Genomic DNA, 26,986 nt, shown 5'->3' with positions numbered 1-26,986 from the left:
TGTCCCTGGGGCCCCTGTGCCTTCCACAGAATTTACATTCAAGGCTTAGCTACAGGTAAGGCCCTGAGCCTCCTAACTCTAACGGTTCACTTCACTATCAAGGAAGTCACAGAGTAACCTCAACAGAGAAGGGAGTAACCTTGGTGTGCAGGGAAATGCAGCCATGGAAGAGATGACTGATTGCCCAGGCACTGGTCTACAGGATGCAGCCTTGCTCTTGGCTCTGGCTCCCTCTGAGAGTTAGGATGAACCAGCCTCTTCTGAGATGTTTCGCCATCTCTGTCACACCCAACCTGAGATCAAAGCAAACTCCTTTGGAATCAACCTTGCTACATACGGGAGGTTGGCTGACTCCAAAGACATCTCGAACATCCCGGACGGGTTGCTTGTTCTTCTTCCTCAGCGTCTGGGTATACGTGTTGTATCTCTTCTTCACGGCAGCTGCTTGGGTCCGAGTCAGCGTCGACAGGAGGGCTTTGCCATCTTCCTCTTCATTCCCAGAGATCAGGGTTGACAATCCCACATCTTGTAACCACTCCGCTTCAAGTTCTCCTTCTGGAAACAGCATAAGCAAGGGGAGGTTAGGGTCATTTCTAGAGGGCTATTGGTGCATGCAGCTCATTTCTGGATAAACCAGACACTCAGGAGCATCCGGAAACTATATAGTTATCTTTCTGTTGTTACTCTGAGACAAGGTCTTTAACTCATGATCTTCCTGCCTCTACCTTCAAATGCTGGGATTGCAGCAGGTGCCGCCATGGCCAGCTAAGGGTGTCTTTTCTTCTGCAGCAATTATGAAAGAATAAATGAAAAGTTTATGTTCTTTCTCTTTACATAAGTAAAATCATAAAATGCTGCCTGTAGAATAAGGTTATGTGGCAACTATGAAAGGCAGTTTTCCTTGCTAGAAGGTTAAATATAAACCATGTTGGGACTTCCAATTTAAAAATAATAGCTAAAATATGAAGTTATTTTACTAAAATCCTAACGGAAAAAGCATGGCTTAGCAAGACACAAACAGCTTCTTAGTCACTCAAATGCAGCTTCAAACCCACTAGCAGTTGACTGACATTGAAAAATGTTGCCTTGAGCCCTCAATCTCCCCTCAGCAAATGAGCACCAAGCATTTCCCTTCTCTTATGCGGCTCCAGCACCCATTCTGAACACAGGATGAACTTGCTCCCACCAGAAGTGGGGCTCAGTCATCGCTGACAGAGTTTCAATTTTCTCTGTCTTTCCAAAGCCTCAATGTGGTTCCCACACCATCTTCTGTTGATCAAGCCATGCAGGATGATTAGAGGCATCCTACTAGACCATCCTTACAGATTGTACAGACAAGACTTCCGGGCTCACCTCTGTCATACCCTCACTCCACAAGGTGAAAACTCGCTTGCTCTAAACCCACTAAGTTGAATCCTGGACCCCAGTTAGGGCTTTGTCCCACAGGTACCATAATCCCACCCTCTAGATTTCTATCTACTGCTGAGTATAAGGGTCTGGATGTCTTCTCTTCCCTTTGACGCTGGAAGATATTCTGAACTTTTCTTGCTGGGATCTAAAGATAATAAGTAATTTCGGTTAATCCATGTGTCTGTGGTATTGTTGCCTCTCTGCGTTCCCTGACCGACAAGCTGGACATAAGTCAATCCTGAGCGCAAGGCAATCTGCTAATGGAAGCAAGCATTTGTGTGATTGGCTCTGGACACTTAGCCACTGAGTCACCCACCAAGACGAAGGACACCGTGGAAGGCACAGCAATGACATCCACCCCCACCCACGACCACCATCAGGGCAGGGCCACGGTGTATAGCCACCATCCTCAGAGAGAACACATATACCACAACAGGGACAGCAATAAAAACAGAATGCAGCCATGAGGATACTCTTTTTGAGAAACTATTTATGAATCTGGCAAAGAACCTAGAGTAAAATATTTAATAGCTGTTCATTTTCCTGATATTCTGAACATGTGACAATCTGTCTATTTTTTTTTTCAGAAGGCAATTCAAAACCCAAGGCTCATCTGTGAGCATTAATTAGTATGGTAAACAAAACGGATCAAAGTTAAAAAGAGTAACATATCCTGTGCAGAAAATCCGCCGCGCACACTTCCCTGGGAACCGCTAGTAGGCTTATCGCCAGCGAGGGCTGTTTGATGAGCAGATTAGGCTGCCGTGTAAACATGCTTCGGAGCCCCAGCCTGAGCGCCCTCAACCCTGCTTACGCTCTTGCATAATCTGTATAAACAGACACGCGGAGCGCGCTTTCGGAGGCCCATTTCCTAACTTGGCAAAGACTTTATTGACTACTGTGCTTTTCTAACTTGGCTGCTCTGTAAACTGTCCCTTTAAAAGAAATGAAATACCAGCTTCGATGTGAGACGATATTATCTGGACCAGACTGAGGACAAACCTGGGAGGACCTGGAAGGCCTTCTTCTACTTAAGCCTTGGGTAAGGCTATCACGTCTCAAGACGAAGTCAGAAATACGAATGGACATTAACGCTTTAAAACATTGGATTGTCTCTCTCACCGTGACTTACGTGAGGAAAAATGAAAGAAGGGCAGAAACAGACAACAGAGACAACATAAACCATGGGAACTGATGGTTTACAACCTCAGACCTTTCCTTAGGGCAAGACATAGCTAGAATGCTTTTCTAGGTGAGACATGTCCATTGCAGACACCGGTGTGATTCACGTTTGCTGAATTAGGAAGAATCAAGTCTCGTGGTCTCTCCTCAGCTGTCACGCCTATGTCGGCAATCCAGAACACCCCATCCATTTCAGCCCCTGCATCCAACTCAGTATCAGTTTCACTCTATCAATCATGCTGCATTCAACACACTCAAGCCTGGGTTCATAGTCTCCATCCCCTACCCTGGTCCTCAATCACTTGTCCACATTTCAATACGCAAAGCCCGCTACCAACTAATGAGGCAAAGGAGGGGCCCCGGAGGCATCAACTCCAGCACATTGCCAATGCTTTTTATATTATTTCCTTATTACATCTCAAGAGTCTCCAACCTCCTTACTTCATTTTGCTTTGTATAGTCTAGGCTAACTTTGAACTCACCAACCTCCTGTCTCAGCCTTTTGAGTACTGTATCACAGGGTTGTGCTACCGGTAGCCCAGCCTCCTGGGCCTCCATTTATCTGTTCTTCCATGGCCTTTGTCAAAGCCACCATCTCTCACCTTGACTTCCACAACAGACTTCCAACAGCTCTTCCTAGACTCTCCAGGCCCCTCCAAACTGCTTCCACAGTGTCACTAAATTAGTCCTTGTAAATGTAAACACCATTTTTTCCTCTGGCTTTAATGTGTTCTGTAAGATGTGTTTACGCAATGTCTCCTCACCTCTTTCCCAGGCTACTGTGGGGCCCTTGAAGACTCCATGTCACATCTGGACAGGCCAGTTGTTGTTGGCTTTGTCACTACTGGCCATCTTTCTGATCTCAGCTTCTCTCTCAATGAAGTCTTTCCCCTGAGTCCAGGAGACAAGGTAAGGCCTTAACGCTATCAGCCTCAATTCTGCGATTTCTTTTTCCTTCAATTTTCCCTCAAGTAGGTCTTGATCTCATTTCATTAACAACCCCCCCCATCATCATCAAATTTTCTGTTACATCAAATTCATGGGGAAAAGGATGCTTCTGGCTTCTACTTGTAACTCTAACACTGTGGAGTGCCTAGCTGAGGGAAGGTGCACCTACTTGTTGAATTAATTAGTCAATAAGTAAGCTTCAAATGAAAAATATAATTATGGATGCTATCTTATCGAGTCATAAAACATGAATACTAACTTCTAAGAACAAGCCTACCTATCCTGTTCAGCATCTCACTCAGGAAGTCTGACTCCTCAGAAAGAGTGTTGGAGACATTAAAAACGGGACTCCCATCTCCCATGGGAATCAGTGTAACTTTTAGCAAAACAGCACTGCATTATAAGTTTGAAATAAAACACATGAAATAATTACATATATACACTGGAGAAGAGCCAAACAAGGGCAGGAACTGGAGGGAAATAAAAATTCCAAATTTCTGTTAGATAATGTACTAGTATGATTTGAATTTACACTGTCTTTTGGCTAAGAGCAGTTTTCAAGACCTGCAATACAAGGTGAGGGCAAACATACTAGAAAACTAATTTAGGAAGTTAAGGGAATATAAGGTCAAGATTAAAAACAACAACTATATTTCTACATATCTGAAGCAAAGTGATAAGAGCAGACCAATTAAAGAATCTCATTAAGAAGATAAATAGAAGCTGGAGAAAAGGCTCAGTGGTTAAGAGCACTGGCTGCTCTCCCAGGGGCTCTGGGTTAGGCTCCCAGCACCCACACTGTAGTTCACAACCTCCTGTAGCAGCAATTCCAGAGGGTTCCACAACCTTTTTGGCCTAACAGGCACCAGTCACACATGCAGTTCACACACATACATGGAGGTAAGCACTTACATAAAATAAAAGTAAGTAAATCTTTCTAAAAAAGAATATGAATAGTTAAGTCATAGAAACTTTTGCAATGTATGCATATATACATATCTTGAATGCATTAATAATTCCTACAAGTCAGTAATAAAAGGACAATGCTCTTAAATACTTGAAAGATTCCACAAAGTACAGGAAGGAACAATAAAGACAGGGAACACACTTGTCATCAATGCCATGTAATCAGGACTAATGTAAGGTAATTCTACATATCTAGAATCACTCCTATTAAGAAAACAGACAATACCAAACTTTGAAAAGATGTAGAAAAAAAGATTTCTGTCTTAACCTACAGGGAAGGGTGCAAAATGGTACAACTTCCAGAAAAATCCCCACAGTTTCTTATAATTAATTAAATTTAATAAAAAGCCGTGCATCTGAGAGAAATAAAAATGCATGTCTGCAAATAATTTCTATTTCAAATTTCTATTTCAAAGATTTTTCAAATCACCCATCTTAAGTGCTTGAACTATAAACAAAGAAAACGCATACTGCCATTAGCAGGTCAGGAAGACATGATGTACTCATTCCATGGACTGAACACACGAAGAGCTGAACCACCCCGACATCTGCTGAAACCGCACCCCTCAGCGCCGTGAGTGGAGCTTTGCTTACATATAAATTATGGGTTGAGTGTGTTCATTAAAACATGTAGATCATAAAAATGTTCAATTTCAGTCTACTTGTCATACTTCACTAAAGATACAAATTAAAAACAAAAGAAAGGACAGCTCCTAAAACACACATATAACAATGGAGGTGCAGGCTGTGCAGGCTGGGAGTAGCTCAGCGGCAGAGAGAGCACTTGCACAGCCAAGCATGGCAAAGCAAAACCCCAAACAAACCCCTAGCCAAACCAAATTATAGTGAGGCTATACTGGAATAGCGCGAGCCCTTTAATTCATTACAGCTGGCACCTTTGAAGAGAAAGACACAGAGCAAACACCTGGAGGAGTCTGGGGCAGAGAATGACACAGTGTGCTGCCTGTGAGCCAAGGGCACCGATGGCCGCCAGCTTCAACCCCAGCCAGGAAGACAGCAGCGGCAGGATTCTCCTGATGGCTTCAGATAGCAAGACCTTACTGGCCTTCTTGTTCTACCTTCCAAAACGGTGATGCATACATTTATGTCGTGAAGCCCACCCATTTTTGTGGCACTTTGTTAATGCATCCCTAGAAAGAAATGCCAACTACCTAGAACCAAAAAGCAATGACGTACCGACATGCTAGCTAAATCTTCTAAGTACTGAGCATGGTGACACAATCCCTCTGACCCACAAACATGGGAACCGTGGCTACCTTTGGCCCTAGACAGTGTCATTCGGAGGTGTGACAGACAAGAATGAAGCAGGAAGTCTCCTGGTTGAATGGAATCCACCCCCGCCCTGCGGCCACATTTCTCTGGGTGATAAGGTCTTACTACACAGCCCAGGTTGGTCTCAAACTAGTAATCCTCCTGTCTCAGCCTCCTGTGTGTTGGAATTATAGACATGCATGACTCAACCTGACCAAATGAATCTTGATCCACGTTGGTTTAGAGAAGGGCATGCCTTTGCCTCCATCAGAGGCCATGGATTGTGCACCTAGGATCCTTGCGTCTTTACAAGTCCTTCCAAAGAGACGCCTGCAAGTGAATATTAACTCTAGCTAGGAAACCTGTATTTTGTAGCAGTTTAGGCTAGCAGAAAATATTTTCCATGGCCCTTGGGCTTGAACAAATGGTAAATGTATGGCCGGAGTAAGAGCCTGGTTTCTCGTCACGTAAGGGAGTTACTTATAAGGAGAGAATGCCAGTAAACCCCTACGCCTCAGGTAGAACTGGAGGTTACTGGGTTGCAAGCAAAAAGAAAAAAAAAAAAAGAAAAAAAGGAAGAAAAGCAGGGATATGGGACAAGAGGCATTTGTCTTCAAACATCTGTCTGAAAAACTGAAGGAAGGATGTGAGCAGTGGGAATAAGCATACACTTCGCTGGGAAGACTATTTCCTAGAACAGATGCTCACAGATGCTCATGAACTATTTGTGAGGGTTTCTTGTTCGTGTGCTATAGGGTTCTAACTGATCATAGGAGTGATCTTATCTTGGTGTAGGGAAACACTAAGACAAGAGAATGAAGGATGAGAAGGCTTTTCAAGTTGGTCGTTAAGTACTAATTAATGAAAAAAATTCTTGGACATTTTATACACCCACAAGGTCAAGCCAGGCAAGATGACTTTCAGCCCAGGATCCTGGTCTCTGGGACCCACAAACTACGATGCTCTTTTTGGTTTGTCTGCTGTTGTTTTCTGTGTTTACTTACTTTTGGCTTTGTCTCCACCCTCAATGCTTAATATAGTTTTTATTTTGCGGAGTACCAAGCAGTTTAATATGTTACTACTAACAAACGTTCCAAAGTAATTTCCCTCTAAAATCGGTAAGGCAAATCTTTCACCTCCCCTCTCCCTCCCGGCTCTCTCGCTACCCTAAATGTCAAGAGCATCGGCGTGCCCAGTATGTTTGGTGAAAAGGAGACCACCCCAAGGAAATAGCACCCCCAAAGCAGGGATCCTTAAGGACTCTTGTCTGGATGACACTATGGCCTGCCCTCCCTCACTGCCGGCAGCAGGTACCCCATCTCTATTGAGGATAGACTTGATGGGCTGACTTCTTCCCTGACACGAAACCCACAGGGCAGGTCCAGCCCTTACCATCCACAGGCTTGGCCTCGGGGGTGGGCGGCTGCTCCTCCTGTGCTCCCACACTGCTCTCTTTGATACTCCCGATTTCTGGCCAGAACTCCTCCACCGATGTGCTGCTGTCCACAGAGGCTTGGGAGTTGGAGCGACTGAAGGCAGGCGGATGCAGGGACTCATTGGAGAGCATCCTGTTAATTCTTCGGCAGCGAGGAATGGATTTTCTGGGGAAAGAAAAACAACTACATCAAACCACGCGCCTGTGCAAAGTCACCGAAGAAACAGAATCTAGTTGTCAACAGAGCTGTTAGTGCTACCGGGAGGGACTTGCCCAAACGAGCACCATTTGGTGGGGACTATTTCTGCCCCCATACTTCATCCCAACTCTGTATAACTATATGAACATTAACAGGAATTTTAAAAATAAGGATCATTTAAACAGGAAGTTACAACTCTCAGTAGAAATGTGTACACCTAAAGCTTGTTTCTGTAAAGGGCCTTAGATGATGGCAAAGAGGTAGAAAGTCAGCTGATGGCACACTTGGAGGTAGGAAGTGCTGGTGAGGTTGCGGAGAGGCTGGAAGCTCTGTGTACAGTTGGTGGACAACACCAGATGGTTCGGTCTCTTTGGAAAACTACTACAGTCCCTCAAAAATAATTTTTAAAATAGGTATTACCACATAATCCAGCAATTCCACTTCTGGAATACACCCCAAACTAACTGAAAATGGGTACTCAAAGGGGCATCTGTACGCTCATAGCAGGTAGTCCTCAGTGGGCAAATGGACAAGGTGTGGTAGACCATGGAGTGGTACTTTGCATATTGTGGCTCAGTGCTAGAGCCCTTACCTAGCGTGTGCGAGGCTCTGGGTTCAATGCCCATCAGTGGGGAGTGTACTAGAAAGGGAATTTGGAATCATGTTTCCACATGGCTAGAACTTCAAGGCACCGTGTTAAGTGAAATGAGCCAGTCTCAAAGGATACCGTGCGATTGCATTTTTGTGAGTACTGAGAGTAGTCAAATTCACAGAGACAGAAAGTGGTTGCCAGGAGTGAGGGGTAGGCAGTTAAGGTCTCAGTTTTGCAATATGCAAAGAGATCTATGATGGTGATGGCTGCATATTAGGACTGTGTTTAATGACACTGGACTAACAAATGCTTAAGATGGTAAGTATTATTGCTACATTTTTTAATTGTAATATTATAATTATTATTTATAATAATTTTATAAAATTAGCTACGGAGATTATGAGCAGTGAATACAAATAATGTGGAACCCCTGGTAGGATGAGGAAGTGGGCAAAGAGCCAGAGCTCAGGGACCCTCGGCAAAAGGGAGAGAAGCAAATCCCCACTAAGTGTGGATCCAGTGGTTGAGGAGGGCAGTCTGGCGCCTCCCGTGGTCTTCACTACCAGGCAGCACCCCGGCCAAGGTAAGAGAGCAGCAGCTGAGGCCAAGCCCTGCGTGGCTTCATGGGGTTGGCTGCACATGTAAAACACCCAGAACATAACAACAGTCGAAGGAAGCTTGCTTTGAAAAGAGACACAGTAAGCTACAGAGATGTCAACATGTGGTCAGCAATTACACAAAACAGACCTTTTACTTTTCAGGTACATAACTGACAAATACTACATTTCCTGAGAGCAGATTGGTTATCTGGAACACCTTGGTCCCCAACAATGAAGCCTGAAATTCTTTTTTTTATGCAATAAAATCTTGTGTTCTTATTTGCTATAGTTTGGCTCTTAAACCATCCCTGAAAGCCCTTGTGGTGACAGTCTGCACCTCAGCTGGGATGCTAAAGAGAGGTCGCGGTACCTCTATGTAGTCTAGTCAGGGTTGTCAGTGGGAGCAAACCCTGGAAAGGGAGATTGTCAACCTGGCCCCTTCTCACTCTTTGCTTCCTGGCCATCATGTGTGAACACACCACATACACACACACACACACACACTACAAACAGAACACATCCACACCCACCACACATACAAATACAAACACACACATCACAAACCACACTCACCTACCACACATATAAATATACACACACACACACATCCCACACACCCCACAAATGGAACCCACCCACACCCACCACACATACAAATACACACACACACACCACAAACCACACCCACCCACCACACATAAACATATACACCACACCACCACTCTGGAAAGGGTTAATCAGAGTAAAGGCACAGTGGTATCCAACTCTGGCCATTAGGTCCCCCTATGACATTTGATAAGCAGGAGGGCAGTGGTCTGTCATCAACCTTAGCCATGGCCTGCAGCATCAGTAAAGCTCACTGGTCCATGCGCATGAGATTACCCAAGAGAAGCAAGCATACTGTTCTACTAACTTCCATCTCTCCACACTGTCTAGACCCGAACCATCGTTATAAGAAGACTGCCCCTGTGTCGCTGACCTTCTCCCGAAGTCTGTTCCTAAATGAATTCTGACATTAACTGGCAGCAGAAAATTTGCTTTTCAAATCTCAAAACATTTTTAGAAAAAAATATGAAATACTCACCTCTAAAAAATGTGTTGAGCAATAAAAAAGAATTTGGGGGCAGCCTTGTTTGATAAACTGTTGATAAACTGTTCTGTGAATTCCTTACACTTGGAATTCCTTACACTCGTGCAGCTGAGCCTCAAATTGTGACCAGAGCTCCCCTTACAGTTCGGGTGGCTGCTGTGTTTTTCTTTTATAACAAGACTATTTCTGAACACCACTAACAAATTCACAAGGTATTGGTAAATCAACACAGGTTTCTTGTAACCAGGAAACCAGCACCGTTACTTACTGCCCATTGTCCTCCGAGTAGCCTATTCAGATAAAAGCATATGGCTATCCAGAAAGTTGTACAATTGTGGATTTTATGGTTTAACTTCTTTAAAAAAATACACACACACCACACATAAACATAGGAGTGGCCTGATGGAAGAGCACAGCACAACATGTATAGATACTGGGTTTAATCTCTAGAACCAGATTGTGTGTGCGCGTGCATGTGTATGTGTGCACACATGCATGCATGTATATCTGACTTAGAAAAATTATAGTTTTACAGTTAACATAGACTAAGTTTTAAGAATTATAACAATATAGTCTAAGTATAAATTTAAGATCAATAATTATATAAAATGAAATGGAGGCTCTTTCCCCATCTGAATGATATTAATATCATTCATTTAATTTTTTTATTATTATTTACTCTATGTGTGTGGGTATTTTGTCCTACCTGCATGGTACCTTCAGAGTCCAGAAGAGGTAATCAGATCTAGAACTGGAATTATAGATGGTTCTGAGCCCATGTGGGTGCTGGAAACTGAACCTGGGTCCTCTGTAAGAGCCGCCAGTGCTCTTAACCATTGAGTCATCCCTTTGGCCCCCATAACAGTGCTTGTTTTTCTTACTCAAAAAAATATGCCAGATACTTTTTTTTTTATTTTGCATGTTATGTCAATGACTTCAGACAGTAGAAAAACCAAACCTTTGAACCTAAGGAAATAGGAAATGTACCCAAGAACTGAAGAAGTTTGAAATCACATCCTTGTAAAATAACAAGAAACCCACAGGGAAGATAGGCTTAGGGCTAAGAACCGTGAGCTCGGTTACAGGAGAGTTCCCTACCCATCGATGGAATCTCAAGGAGACCGTCGAGAGACTGCTGACAGCAGGGACAGCAGGTGTGTGTGTGTGTGTGTGTGTGACACTGGTCTCGAGCAGCTGACAGAGACAGTCATCCGAAGAATCCCTTAGCTGTGGTAGCAGCTATTATTTTTGGCAGGGAAGCCAAACAGCACTTTTGGGACAAAAGGCCTAGGAAGAGCCTTTGTGTTTGTGGGAAGGGCTGCAGAGAGTTCATCTTCATCCTGGTACAGATCACAACCTCCCCTCTTGACGCACTGCATAATGCTGGTCCCCAGGCCATTCAACGACTACACGAGGCGTGGCCTACAGCTTCATACCTCACCATATTAGGACAGACTCATGCTTAGGTTTCATCAGATGTTTGTATTTTTTTTTTCTTCCTTTAGACCAAAACAATGCCGGGAAAATCTTACACGAAAACCAGACTGCATTGTGCCACGCAGCAACTTTGGCTAGGAAAACACTACAAGGCTCAAAATGGATCTTAAGGGTATGTGAATAGCTATATGTTCAAAGTGAAATTTTTATTTCTCCGGAAATCATTTTTTTTTCTCCAGAGAAAGATGTCTTCCATCCACTGCCTTCCAGTCATGTCCATATAGTCTGCTGGCAGTGTCTGCCGCCACGGATGTTCTGCTGGCCACTCTCTGTGCTCAGCTACTACACAAGTCAGGCTCCCGGCCTCCTGCCATCTCCCTGCAAGGACACAGGGGTCACAGACACACACCACTGCTCTGAGCTGTATTTTTGCTTTATTTTACTTTATTTTTTTTCTGTACGACTCTCTCTTCTCTTTCAAAGGCGCAGCTGTTAGACCAATTAATGCTATCCCAAATTTCCTCCCTGATATTCTTTGCTTTATGCCCCCAGCTTTTTCCATGCTCATTTAAGGATGTTTTTCTTCTCTAGTACATTTTTTTTTCTTGCTAACCTGCTGTCTGTCCATCCAACAAATGTTTCAGTTCACACTGTATCTTTCATATCAAGTTTTCGCCTCTTTTCTAAAGATTCTATTTCTTTGTTGACATTATCCCTAATTCCATGTTTTAATATTTGCCATCTTTTCATCTAATTTTGCCAAAACGTTTATCGTTATTTGAGAATGGTTACCTCTTAAGGCCAACCATCTGCATGCTGACACGCTGCTAACATAGACTGGGAACAGTCAGTTCTTATGGAGTCATTCTTTCCGCTCTCCAAACGTGCTCTTGCGTGGATGGCTGTCTTTAAAAGCTTCCCGGGAAGCTGAAACAAATGAGGCTTTACCTAGAGAAGGCCCTCTTCTTCTCTCCGAGAGCTGGACTGAGGGAAAGATTCCTTCAGCCTCATCAAGGTTATATGAGACTACGGCCAAGTAGAACTTGTCTTCGTTTTAAACTTTTCTCTGGTTTCAAATACATGAAGGGGAAATTTGTGGGCACTTCAGGCTTCCCCTGCTCAGAGGGCTTTAGGGCTCTATTGCTCTTGCTCGCTCTCTTCCTCCCCCTCTTTCTCTCCCTTTGTCCTTCTGCCCTCCCTCCCCCTTTCCCTTCCTCCCTCCCTCTTCCCTCTCTATAGTTTGGCCACATTCTATTCTGTTGTTGAAGTGTCAGCAAAATTACCCACAAAGAGATCCCCAGAGACTTCAATCTGTCACAACAGGGCAGCCAGCCAGCCATAGCTTCAGTGCTGTCTCTAGGCCAGGAAAGATCCTTGACTTAAGCAGAGGTGACTTTCTGTCTAGTAGGACACAGACTCAGGGGAACACATGACCAAGAAGGGCAGTGACCACTGGGTTCGGCTCACGGAAGACGAGTGTCCTTTGCTTTGGAACTTGGCTCCCATCCATGCCTTTGGATCCTTGGTTCTTGGGTGCACTTTTTAAAAAGCAGGGTTTTTACATTCGTCCTCATTAGCAATTACCATGGAAATTACAGCTCATCTCTACCTAGTCTGTATACCAACTGGAGCACACTGTAAACCCACCGGGCTTTGAGACGGGCTACATTGGGGCTGTGGAGATGGTCCAGTGAGTAAAAAGGTCTTCCAAGCAGACAGGAGCACCAGAGTACACCTGAGAGAAGCCGTGTGAAGCAAACTGGCTGCAGTCGTTCACACTTGTAACCCCAGTGCTGGGGAGGCAGCAACAGGCACATTCTGGGGGCTCACTGGCCAGTCACCCTAAGCCATTGGATGAGTTCTAAGCCAGTAAGAAGATTCCAGTCTCTAACAAAGAAAAAATGGTGGACAGGTGGATGGCATCTGAGGGATACTATGGCCAGGGTTGTCCTCGGGCCAACACACAAAGTGCACACATGCACAATGTGTGTGCACAAATACCTACACACATGTGCCTGGGCATACATGAACACACATACAGGTTGTGTTTGTCTATGCATGGCATGCGTTTTTTAAACCAACTTGTAGAATAAAATTTTTTAAAAATTAAGGATTTTAAAAAATATTCTCACATATAATATTTTGCGAGCCTTTATAGTCTCTCATTTTCTAGCAAATTTTTCCATATGAACATCTACTCTCACACAGGATCCCGTTTGATCTTCACATCAGCCACCTGAAGTCATCAATGCCAGGATAACACATCTCATTGCTTGATGAGGGTGCCACCAAGAGTCACGTGACACAGAAATTTCTGCTGCAGTTATAATGAGTATGAATTCTTATCTAGACTTCAAGGCCAGTGAGTTCTTTCCTCAGATTCGGGACCCACCTTCCATCACTCCTCTCCGACACTGACACATGACACAATAATGTTTCCTAGATTCTCGGGAAAGCCATGTTCTCTCTTCCCAGGGAACACATGCTCCCTCAATGACAACGGGGCAGGGGCATCAGTCCTGACCTTTGAATCCCCCTCAAAGCAATTTTTTTTTAATCCCAGAAGTTCCTTGAGATAACTGCAGATCCACGTGTGACAATGCATATTTTTGTATCAATGAATGAATGGCATACAGTGACTTACAGAAGGGCTCTAAAATCAGCTGGTCCAGCATCGAATGCAGACTCTATGGCCTCCTAGCCCTGTTTGGACTCCAGGACCACTAAACGCTATCTTCTCTATTCTGTGAAATAGGGACTTAACCACATAGTCTCTTTGACATTGTTGTAAGGCCTGAGTCAAGTTAGGATAAAGATGGGGTGAAATGTCCAGCAAACTGAGCCCACACGGTGGTGATTATCATAATGTAATAATTTGCTAACCCGCATGGAGCTAGATTTGAAGGCAGACAACAGCATGTGCTGAAATCTCAGTGTTCTAACATATCATTAGAAATGAGGACACCCCACTGTATAAATATACCACATTTTCCTCATTCATTCTTCAGTCAAGGGGCATTAAGGTTGTTTTCATGTTCTGTCTATGACAAACAATGCTGCTATGAACATAGTTGAACACATGTCCTTGTGGTACGATTGAGCATCCTTTGGGTATAAACCCAACAGCCATATTGCTGGGTCATGAGGTAGGTTGTTTCCTAATTTTCTGAGAAATCACCATACTGATATCCAAAAGGGCTGTACCAGCTTGCACTCCCACCAGCAATGGAAGAGTGTTCCCTTTACCCCCACGTCCTCTCCAGCATAAGCTGTCATCAGTGTTTTTGATCTTGGCCATTCTTACAGGTGTAAGATGGAATCTCAGAGATGTTTTGTTTTGTATTTCTCTGATAGCTAAGGATGTTGAGCATTTCCTTAAGTGTCTTTCAGCCATCAGTACTACACAGCAGAAAAAAAATAAGGACATCTTGAAATTTGCAGGCAAATGGATGGATCTAGAAAACATCATATTAAGTGAGGTAACTCAAACCCAGGAAGAAAAATATATGTACTCATTCATAAGTGGCTTTTAGACATAAAGCAAAGAAAATCAGCCTACAATTCACATCCCAGAGAACCTAGACAACAATGAGGACACTAAGAGAGACATACATAGATCTAATCTATATGGAGCATGGGGACCATGGGAAAGGGTAGAAGGGGAGAGGAGAGGAAGGGAGGGGAGTGAAGAAAAATATATAGGTTAATAAAAACAATTTAGAAAAAGAAAGGAAGTGAGAATACCTAGATGCATTTGTCAAAGTATCCCAAACCTGAGTTTGTTCCCTAATTTCCTTAAAGCAGACCTGCCCTCTGACCCAGTTCTGGCCCAAATCACATAAGAATAGTCCTCTTCTGGGATTAATTGAAATGTGCTATTGTTCTGGCATAAGGGCTACCCCTTCTCCTCTGCCCTCTTCCTACTTAGGATGTGGACAAGAAGACCAGCGCTTTAGCGGCCACTCAGCCAGCACTGTGGGTGAAAGCTTAGACATTTTACTGACGGGCACTGACACAGTGTCTCAGAAGCAACACCAGATGTTACCAATCTATGGATTTCCAGAAATGTGATGGGAGGCACTTATTTTTAAAAGCGGCTTTATTTTTGTTATTGTTATTTGTAGCCAACCTTTTTCCAGTTTCTGTAATTGGAAAGCATACTTGAACAAGCCATTTGGGGTAGGGCAAGATGAGACTCACCCCACCCCACTATGGGGGAATGCCTAAGTAATAATAGACTACCTTCTAAGCAAAGAAAGTTCTGGGAGTATTACGGATGGAAGGGATACCCAGCGGCTGGGCTTACCTTGGCCTGGACTTGTCCAGCAGAACCCCAAGGCACATCTCATCTCTAAGTGGACAGGAACCACCAAATCCACATTGTCCTCAACCCATGCAACTCACAAGTTTTCAAAAGATGGGACCAGAACCACACATTTCTCCTTCCCCAGGAAAAGGAGGGTGGGGTACAGCCAGGACATGTTGAGGGGTCTTTGAGTGACATAGGAGAAGTACAGCGTGGACACCAGAAGTCACCTGGGACACCATTCCCAGCAGGGCTGTTGTGGGGCAATTCGGATGTCTGGGACAGACCCTGGGCACAGCTGCAGAGACATGGTCGTGTGCCCTCTGCACTTCCTCAGTAGGCCATGCAGATAATTATAACTACACATGTATCTGTAAGTTTATGCAGATACTCCCCAACTCCTGATGGATCCATTTAATGATCTTTTAAGTTTACTATGATACAAATGCAAGATGCAGTCAGTAAGCAAGGTGTGGTGATGTATGGGTGTGTGTGGTGGTGTGAGCTTGAAGCCCTAGTAGTTGGAAGGCAGAGGCAGGAGAATCAGAGGCAGTCATTCTCAGTTATGTGGGGAGTTCACATGGCTATGTGAGACCATGACTCAATAAAAATATCAACAACCCTTCCCCCCAACAGAACAACAACAACAACTACACACCATTGGTACAGTCAGTAGGAACTGTGCTTTAGACTTGAAATAACAACAACAGCAACACACAGTGGGTACAGTCAGTAGGAACTGTGCCTTAGACTTGAAACAACAACACATAGTAGGTACAGTCAGTAGAAACCATTCTTTAGACTAGGTTTTTGCCGAGGCTAACTCATCCTCTTGCTGGGCTGGACCAACACTGTGACCATGAGAACAACAAGCAACACTCTGCAGTGTATATAAATACAGAGAAGGAGACGTTAGGTATATTCAATGCACTTTCAACTATTTGCAATGTGCAATGGCTTTGCCCAGACTTCATGGTAAGCTGAAGAGCATCTGTAAAAATATAATGCATACTGTACAGTATACAAATACGTTCCTCAGCTCACAGTGGGTTATATAGCACCTTTCAGAAGCCCAGATTATCTCAAAGAGGGCCACAGTTGGGTAAGATTATCCAAAAGAAAGGCATTTGCAACAAGATATTGGCTTTCTCCTGTGATATATGTGAAAATGGAACCGCCATGTGGGAATGCTTTCATGCCTCTGTAGAGTAAGACTAAAGGCTTTGGTCAAAACAAACTGTGTTGAGTGGGAGTCCCCTCTGTGTGCTGTGATTACCATTAATGAATAAAGAAACTGCTTTGAACAGGGCAGAACTTAGCTAGGCAGGGAAAACTAAGCTGAATGCTGGGAAAAAGAAGAGAGAGTCAGAGAGAAGCCATGGAGCAGTTGGAGACAGATGCTGGGAACTTTAGCCAGAAAGCCACAGCCATGTGGCGATATATAGATGCATAGAAATGGGTTAAATTGATATAAGAGTTAGCCAATAAGAAGCTAGAACTAATGGGTCAAGCAGTGGTTTAATTAATACAGTTTCTGTGTGATTATTTCCGTTCCAGGCGGCCGGGACGAACAAGCAGCTCACCCCAACATTGTGTATTCACTATGATGTGTTTCTTAAAATGCTCTTATTCTGGCTAAAAGTTGGGAAGAGAGAATGACTGTTACTGACTACAAAGGCGCTGAAGGAATACAGAGTAAATATTCAACTTCACCAACACTGCACTCAATAAAAACAAAAAAATTACCTCTACTTTAATTTCTTTGAACTTTGATAACTAAAATGCTTTAATATTTCAGGTATTTTTGAAAACAGAAGGAGAGAAAAGGAGGAAGCTGACACTAAAAAGAAAAGGAAAGAAGGGAGGGAGGAGGAAGGGAGGGAGGAGGAAAGGAGGGAGGAGGGAAGAGGAAGGAAGGAAGGAAGGAAGGAAGGAAGGAAGGAAGGAAGGAAGGAAACAAGCAGGCCATTTCTACAACAAGCTATGGCTCACTGCTCTCAGCAAAGGCCAGTGGTCACAGAGGGCAAATGGTTCCCCTCCCTGTTCAGTTAATTCATCTAAATCATGGAGGACCAGATGCCTGCTTTTTAGGCAAAGTAAATCATCAACTGTGAACACTTTATGTTCTGCCTATGTTCAAACTAACATAAAATGAGGCTCAGTCAATCTCACAAGTGATTGTTATCATAGTATCCTGTAAGATACAGTAAAGCTATGTGTACAGAATCATTTTGGTGAAATCAGTTCATTTTCTCCAGAATTGCATTACTTATCCAATTAGGAGATGATCAGGAAAGAATCCATGAGACAGAATGTGGGCATAAAAAAAGAGTTCTCTCGCCCTTTAAACCACTCCTTGCTTTCAATGGTATCTGAGTCTTGGTCATCTATGCTTTTGGTTTCTGAAATAATATTGCACTATGTAATCTAGACAAATGATTTTTTTAAAATATTGACTTTTATTGCAAACATTCATATTTGATTTTTTAGGTTTGAGTGTGTATGTGCGTGTGTGAGTATTTATCTGCCACTTGTATGCAGATGTGGGTAAAAGTAAAAAATGTGTGTTGATCCTGGGGAGATGGTGCTACACATGGCCCACATGTGTATTGGGAACCACACTTGGTTCCTCTAGACTAATAGTTCTCAAACTTTGGGTTGCAACTCCTTTGGGGGTAACATATCAAATATCCTGCATATAAGATATTTACATTATGACTCATAACAGTAGCAAAACTACAGTTATGAAATAACAAAAAATAGTTTTATGGCTGGGGGTCACCAGAACCCGAGGAACCATTTTAAAGGGTTGCAGCATTAGGAAGGTGGAGAACTCCGGGCTAGACCATCATCAGCATGCACTATCTACCGCGGAGCCATACCGCCAGGCTAGACCATCATCTGCACTGTTTACCGCGGAGCCATACTGCCAGGCTAGACCATCATCTATCTGCACTGTCTACTGTGGAGCCATTTCTGCAGTCCATCTTTTCCTTTCATGTGAGCAGCTTGCTTTCCCTGCAGCCTTAGAGCAAACCGTGATGTACATTTTTACAATGTGGTTTTGTGGGGTCTGGTGCGGCTCGCACCGATGGCTCTGAAGTAATTCTGGCACAGCTAGAGGGTTTACCGCAACTTTCAAGCTCCTCCCCCACCCCCACCACTGTCTCTGTGGTACTGGGATGTAGTTGATGAAAGCCAATCACTTTCAACACATGTGTGGTCTACGTTTATAACCATTGTCACCACCATTAATGCTCAATGAATTGTGAAAAACACGCTCAGGTGGACCCTGGTTTCCCCCGTTCTGTGTGACTGTGTTTCTACTTCAGCTCCAGAAACTCAACCATGACAGGATCGCATCACAAAAAAGATTACCAGGATCATTATGCAGTCGTTTTGCCCACCTTTCACATGGGTATTCATAGATAGAGGATGAACTCGGGGTCCAAACGAACTTTCCCTGTGTGGGAATGGTCCTCCTGCAAACTACATCAACTCAGTTTCAAACTAGAGGATGTAGGAGAGCGTATTTACCGCTGGCACCAGTGAGCAGGCTTAGGATGGCAATATCAACCTTCCTTGATGTTCCTTCTTTCATGGTATCCTTTTTCCATACACAGACTCCAGGATGGTCTTATTTCTGGACTGTTCCCTGGGGTGATAACCATCTGCGTTCCCTGGCACCCATACAGCCTGAAACTGGAACACCATAAGCAGGGTTCCTGATGGAACTGTGATCCTAGAATTAGCCACAGAAAAGGAAGTTTGAACGTTTTCACATATGCCAGTACATTTTATAGAAAAGGGGGATAAAGCCCTTGGAGTGTAAAAAGCGAGTTCAAGGTTGCACGGTTATGCTTTGAGAATTGAGACCACGCGGTGGTCTCTTGATGGCTCGACCGTTTCCCCTGGTTGTCTGTCCCTTGATCTGTCTTGATTTACAGTTGTCACCCATTTTCCAAAAGCGTAACAGTTTGACATCTGCACATTAGGGATGATGCCCTTTGTTCCCTTAATATGTTCCTGAAAAAGCACATAGCAAAATAAAGTTATAGCTTTATCATAAAATGATTAGAGTTATGTCCTTCATGAAAATATGTAATAGGAAGAAATCGGAGCTATATCCTAAAATTTTGTGGTGGTTTGAATGAGCAATGTCACATATAGGTTCGTGTGTTTGAACACTTGGTCCCCAAATGGTGGCACTACTTGGGAAGGTTGTGCAACCTTTAGAAGGTAGAGCCTTGTTAGAGAAGGAAGTAGTCACTGGAGGCAGATTTGAGGTTCTATAGCCTCACCCTGCTTCCTGTTTCCTCTCTCTACTTTCTGTATTCATATGAAATGACATGATCAGTCTGCTGTACACCTGCACCTCCCCACACCTGCACCTCCCCACACCTGCGCCTCCCCACACCTGCGCCTCCCCACACCTGTGCCTTCCCACACCTGCACCTTCCCACACCTGTGCCTTCCCACACCTGTGTCTCCCTAGATCTGCACCTCTCCACACCTGCATCTCCCCACACCTGCACCTTCCCACACCTGCACCTCCCCACACCTGTGTCTTCCCTGCCATGATGAACTGTGTCTCCTCTGGAGCTATGAGCCAAGATAAACACTTTCTTCTGTAAGCTGCTTTTGTCACAGTGTCTAATCACAGCAACAGAAAACTAAGACAGGGTCACATAAGATAAATACAATTTTAAATGAATTACTTGAAATTGTTTTTAAACTATTCAGATTTTTATCAAAGAAAAACAAGAATTGGCTCTGACATTATAAAAGTAATCTAATACTAGGGCAAATTAGCCTGCCAAATACCCCAGACATGTAAGTGATACATAAAACACAGATAACTCTAAAACATCTTAAAAACAATGTCTGCTTATGTAATCTAAGGGGAACAATTAGTGCTATTCCCTGCAAACATTAATGATGCCAACAGTCCGATGTTACCAATGCCAGCCACACAACTGAGGCCATTTGGAATCCATGCCCCTTCTCCAGCTCATTCAAATGATCGATGAACACTGATGAATCTCACATATTTCCACAGCAAACCGTGAGAGCATTTCTCGTAATAGGTTCTCATTATGCCTCTTGGGGCAAGACAAACGAAGCCACAGGCCAGCACACTCCCCATCCGTGACTGGTGTGGATTTTGTAAAGCAAGGAGTTCCTTCTGAGTTCCATCAGAAGACAGTGGTGTAAGTGTAAGTGGTTTCCTGCTGGCTGACACTGAGCTCTTGTCTCGAGAATGCCCAAGGCTCCGCACACCGGGATGGACAGTTTGGATGGCTGGCTCAGTGTCATGTAGCTCCTGACAGTAGACAGGAAACTGCAAATCCCCGATTGATTAGTCATGCATGGACGACAAAGAGCTATTTCTTCCCTGAGATCTCGGTTGAAGCCTTTCTTTCAGAGAAGTAACCCATCCCAGAAGACTTCCTTCCTCTACAGCTCCCCGTCCACTAATTTTCTAACAACGTCATCATCATTCTTTACCGCTGTCAAGAGTTCCTTCTGAGGATCAATGACTTCTGAATGGACCCTGCACGGCCGATCTGCTGAGCTTCAACACTTTCAAAAGCATAAATGATTAAACATTTCATCACATCTACTTTCAATTATATGAAAAATGGCTGCCATTTAATTGTTTGACGTTGATGAATGATCCAGAGATATTGCAAGGCTTGCCACTTCTGCTTTCACTTTCTATTCTAATGCTCTCTTCAAACCAAAATTTGCCTATATTTTGTCTAACAAAAAAATCTACCAGAATTATAATAGGAAATCCTACCAGGACCCTTGCTTGCTTGCACAGCATCTTTGCTGTGTTTGTTTTCTAGAAACACGGCGGGTCATTTTTTAAAGATTTTATTTTTTATTTGTTTGTTTGTTTAGTGTGTGTATGTGTGAATGTGCACACACGTGTCTGTGTGTGTGTGTGCGCGCGCACCCAGGTGTCAATGGAAACCAGAAGAGGGCACTGGATCCCTGGGAACAGGGAAGGTGTGGCTAAGGGAACAAGGATGAATCTCAGATCCCTTCGTCCTTTCAGTCACTAAGCAATCTATACTGTGGTATTCACAGACCCGGAATTCTCCTAAATGACCCACAGAAGCCAAAGGAGTAGCATGTGCCCATAATGAAAGCATTCAGGAGGCCATGGCAGAAAAATGGCATACTCATCCGCAGCCTAGACTCCACAGTGAGAACTCACCTTCACAAGACGTATCAATGACTAATCATTTCCATTCATTTTTACTACAGAATTGTAGAACAATATTTGTCTCTAGCAAAATTGTTAACATCATGTGCTTTTTTTGGGGGGGGGGAACAGTCACATTCCTCATGTTCAGTAAATGTAGATAATAATTCATTGATTCAAAATTACTACTCATTGGAGAAGCTGTGAATATTAGTTCTGTCTATTGGAGAAATCCTTGAAGAAATTAGCTCTTTCATTAATTCTTTCCAAAATTTTTATTACCCTAGAGCCCTCAGAGATGGGTTAGGGTACTACTCTTGCAGAGGACCTGTAAATCTAGCTCCAGGAGACACCTCCTTCTGGCCTTCACAGGCACCTACGCTCACGTACACATGCACACATGGGTGAGTATGCACACATGCATGAACGATTTAAAATCAAACGTAAACATTCTTATTACCCGCACAGAAAAAATGTAAAACATACTAATGTAACGAAAAAGAACAGATGTTAAGAACTCTAGGGAAAAAGGTAGACAAATGTTTCCAGACACACACCTACCCTTGCACCCCTGGGACACAGGGACCCTTGAGATGGGTGCTCTTGTACTTGGATGCTGTAGAAAGTCTCATAGCTAGTGGTTACCCGCTACTGGACTACTGGGGCGTGGCCTCTTATATTATATATGCCGATGTAGAGCATGCGTCTGGCCTCTTTTCCAGCTTAGCTGTTCCGGTTGTGGGATTCGTTTTCTGATCTCCATTCAAACAGAGGATTCTGATTTGTGAGTCTACCCCTAAATAAATAGCCATCTATTTCTCAATTCTGAGCTAGTGTGGGATTTCTTTTACGCGTCCACCCACACTTGGGAACCTATTTGTACATACTCTACAGACACACAGCAAATGACATCAACATCGCGATCCCTAGGATGTGTGCACTGAACAAAGGGAGGCGGCTTTGGAAGGGAAGGCCAGCTAGGTCCACCTCCCCTGTTGGGGACATCTGGGTGACAACCAGCAATGACAATTGCTGGCTCAGTGATGGCTTCTACGCTTCCCCTTCAGTCTTTTCTTCCTTCATCTCTCTAATCAGCAGCTAACAATGTCCATGCCAGTAGCATTGCAAATGATTTATTTAGTTCACCAACAAACATCTGTTACAGTAATACAAGTTTTGTAGTCACACGGTAAAAGCTGGGCCTGGTTGAAGCAGCAAGAAGACTCAGCATCTAGGGACATCCTGAGACGCTGTGGACAGTTTGGCGGTGCTGCGGGACTAGAATTCTCACGCTGTACTTGATCCAGCTGCCTCAAAACTCTCCTCGAGTGAGTCATGATATATATTTTGCTACAAACTTTCCTGGGGAGTTTTCGGAGCCTTTGAGCCCTATCGACTGAAATTTCAATGCAGAAAATTCAAAGAGAACATGTGTTTTTTTTTAACAACACTTCCTCGCCCCTTTCCAGCTTCCTCAAGACACTGCTTGTCCTCTGGTCCACTGCTCGCTAGGAGGACAGAGCAACTTCAGTGCCTGCTGTCTGTGAGTCGCCGGAGAAGCAGATCTGTCTCCTACCACAAGCGTTCTGCCTGGGAGGTGCAGCACACTCCTCCGCCTACTTTCTGAATTCTCCCTTTCTTAATAATGTGCTGTTGCCCCTTACACTTGTACCTTTGGCACCGGCTCGCTCTGATGCCCGTGGAGCTCAGCTGTAACCTATGTGCTGGTGCCTCCCACAAGCAGGATAGTTCTATCAGTCCCCCCATCAATCGGGAACTAGGCTCCAGTTTCAGGTTCAGAGACTCACTATCACTCCTATGGATGTTGCAATGAGGTTTCAGGACAATAGTCCATTGTTCTTCAACCCCACACCCTAGAGAGAGGCCTGGCGGCCTTCCTTCTTGAGAACATTCCTATATTGGGATGCAATCCTCCCTCCCACTCTGGGACTTAAGATGAATTTAGGTTGGTCTGTACAGAAGGAAAGGATGCTTCGTGCTCCCCCACATTCCTCTAAATGTGACTGAATGGGGGACACTCTTGTCTTTAATTTTAGATTTATTTACTCTATGTGTACGAGTGCATTGCCTGTATGTAAGTATGTATGTGTAACACATGCATTCCTGGTGTCTGTGGAGGTCACAAGAGGGAGTCAGATCCCCTGGGACTGTCATTGGGGATGATTGAGAGCTATCATTTAGGCAGTGGAAACTAAACCAGTCTTCTCTGCAAAAACAAATACTCTTAACCACTGAGCCATCTCTCCAGTCCCGTGGTTGAAAATTTGAAAATATTCCTAGCAATAAATTTAACAGTATTTCATGAAAGACAAAAATAAATAAATAAATGAATAAATAAACCTTCTATGTGAATTCTTTAAAATTTATGCAAAGATACTCTGTAGCTCCAACTTTCCCAGCAAGCACCCTAGACTCAGCCTTCATAGCAGAAAAGAGAAAAAGAACGCGATTTCTGCTGAGTCTTTGTAGCAAAGGATTTTCTCTGAGGGTAACATGTAAGTGAAGGTGACCTGCAGACCGGATGCAAAGAGAAGACAAAATGTCTCAGAAGAAATCGCTGACTACAGGATGGTGCTGATAGTTAACAAACATTTCCTTATGAAATATGTATTTATGGATGCTTGTGAATGCTGGGTACAAGTTTGGCGACATCACACACTGCCTGAGATGTTGCAAAGACACATCTGAGAGAGAGGGTTTGGGCACCCCTGCACTGTCATTTCAAAGGGCAGACAGAACTGAAATAATAAAATGAAGATTGTCACTTGGGCAGATGAGTGTTGCTTAAAAAATGACCAAGTGAGTTTGTGCTTCTAATCACGGCAAAGACACAGAATCCAAGACTGCCCTCTCAAACCCACACTGCGGAGGGCTAGGAAAAGGCCAAATGAAGAAACCAATCATTAAAACAATGATCATGGAATATGGGGCTACAATGGCACGGAGCAGAGCAAAGCCCTAGAGTGAGCCTCATAGACTGAGCCTCCAGTGGGTGTGGCTCTCTGCTCCTAGGCAGTTCACGAGTACAGCACACAGCAAGGCATCCTGTCCAGAGCACAGCCATCTAAACAGGTGAGGGCACAGAGAAGATCTCGGAAAGCTAAACCAGCAAGAATTGGCAGGCCAGAGCACCTTGGGGGCACTCTAGAATAGCAAAAGGAACAGTCTGGAATTAGCAGATGGGCCGACTGGAAACCAGTGGAAGTGCGTGAATCACATGCTCCCAGACCAGGCCAAAGGAAACTTATCATCGGAAGAGACAGAGGATAATAAATAATTCTCTAGAGCTCTTATTGCAGGCCTAAAGACATACAGGGACACTGGTGTGACTATGACAATACTGGTGTATGTATATATTACCATGTGAGTATATATATTGCCTTATTGGTGTACATAATACCATATTAGTGTGTAAATCAGCATACTGGCATACATAATATAAAATTGGCGCATATATTAACATATCACTGTATTGTTACAATTGCAATATATTACAAAATTGGTGTATATATTGCCATATTGGTGTATATATTATAATACACCAGGTACTATAGGTTTCTGCTTTCCTCCATGACTATATCATGAACCTCGCACCGACTACTGTAAAGAGATGTGATCCAACACCCAGAACACACAGAGGGAACATGGAAGGTCACATGTATTAGAAAATCCGTAAGTGATTACTTGTGAAAATGCAGTTGCATGCTCTTTAAGGAAATATCACAAACCCAACCCTCAAACACATGAAATCCCTGAGTTTCGAAGCCCAATGACGATAGCGACAGAGCAACAAGAAAGTGGAACCTACACCCAGAGGGAAGTTGGTCAGGAGAAAAGACACAGGGATGGTGGGGATGGCAGAAGTGTTCAAAGAGCTATAGTTAAAACACCCCAAATACCTATGGGCTTAAAATACAGCATGAACATGGGAAGGAAAAATGAGAAGTTATAAAAGACGAAATTACCGTATGTAAAAATGTAATAGGAAGTAGAACATTGACTGGGTATACTCAACAAAGATCAGTGAACCCGTGGACATAGTAATAGAAACATCATACAGAGGCGCACCAGAAAAAACAGCGACAAACACAGATGGAAGCCCTGTGACCAACAGGACAATGCTAGGTTGCTAGGTGGCATAATTTATGTGTCGATTTCTACCACAGATGGAGAGTTGGGATGATCTCCACCTCCTCACACACACACACACCAACACCACCACCACCACCACCACCACCACCACCACCACCACCACCACCACCACCCTCTCCCTCCCTCCCTCTCCCCTGCCACACAAACACCGCCACCACCTTGCTTCCTCCCTCTCCCTCTCTCTCACTACTACCCCACCCACCACCCTCTCCTTCTCCCTTTTTCCTTCCCTCTCTCTCTCTCTCTCTCTCTCTCTCTCTCTCTCTCTCTCTCACACACACACACACACACACACACACACATACACACACACACACACTACTACCACCACCACCACCACCACCTCCCTCCCCCCTCTCTCACTACACCACCACCCTCTCCCTCCCTCCCCCCTCGCACACCACAAATTCATAAAGTGATTCTTAAGCTACTGAATATCAGGAAACTACAAACAGTAAGCTCTCAGAGACAGGAAACAAGAAAGAGCCCCGCAATGACCTCAGCTCACCATGGAGAGAAAGCAGCAGCTCACACTACAGGAGCAGAGACCCCAGCTAAGCCTGCTGTGGGACCTGAGTTTAGAAGATGGGGCTAGGTGCCAGGAAAGCACTAAGTGATCACACCAAGGAGGAAGGGAGCAGAGACCCCCAAACTGGCTCTGGTGATACTAAGGGGGTAACCCCTCACCTGAAAGCTCCAGCTAAGAATAGTCTTGACACCAAGAAGGGAAATGACAAGGAAAAAAAATATGCCTTTTTATTAAAATATAAAAAGATAACATGAGTGCAGGACAACAGATTCTCCCTATAAAAATATTAATGAAAGTTCTTCAATAAAAAGAAAAATGTGGCTATACAAAGGGAAAAAGGCAGCTGTGGGTTAAACAGAAATTGTTTTCTTGTTTAAACATCTTAAAGCTGATTGATCATTAAAAACGAATAGTAATAAAGTGTGAGAATAGCAGGAAGGCCTGCAAGGGAGATAGAGAAGCATTCTATTGTAGGATTTTATGAGAATTTTTTCAATTACTTTAGTATTGTAATGTACAGAGTAATTGTACATACTTTTAGGGCTAGAGTTTGCTTGCTTGTTGTTTGTTCTGAGGGAGGGTCTTGCTATTTTTCCCAAGTTGCTTCCATACTACTATACTATAATCCTCCTGC

General features: G+C 43.8%; 1 protein-coding gene across 5 annotated transcripts in view; it reads right to left on the bottom strand.

The window, feature by feature from the left end:
* Arhgap28 (Rho GTPase activating protein 28) overlaps positions 1-26,986 on the bottom strand; it is a 172,913-nt gene that overhangs the window by 60,843 nt on the left and 85,084 nt on the right. For all 5 annotated transcript variants that reach the window (XM_087902274.1, XM_087902273.1, XM_087902275.1 and 2 more), the window contains exons 2-3: positions 7,171-7,379; positions 338-555 (exon numbers count right to left, since the gene is read on the bottom strand). In XM_087902274.1, coding sequence (XP_087758400.1) covers positions 338-555; positions 7,171-7,379 — 427 coding nt within the window. The remainder of the gene's footprint in view (positions 1-337; positions 556-7,170; positions 7,380-26,986) is intronic.

The sequence above is a fragment of the Myodes glareolus genome, chromosome 27 (assembly GCF_982192425.1).
Source record: "Myodes glareolus chromosome 27, mMyoGla1.1, whole genome shotgun sequence".
Lineage (NCBI taxonomy): Eukaryota > Metazoa > Chordata > Mammalia > Rodentia > Cricetidae > Myodes > Myodes glareolus.
This window is presented reverse-complemented; position numbering and strand designations above follow the sequence as displayed.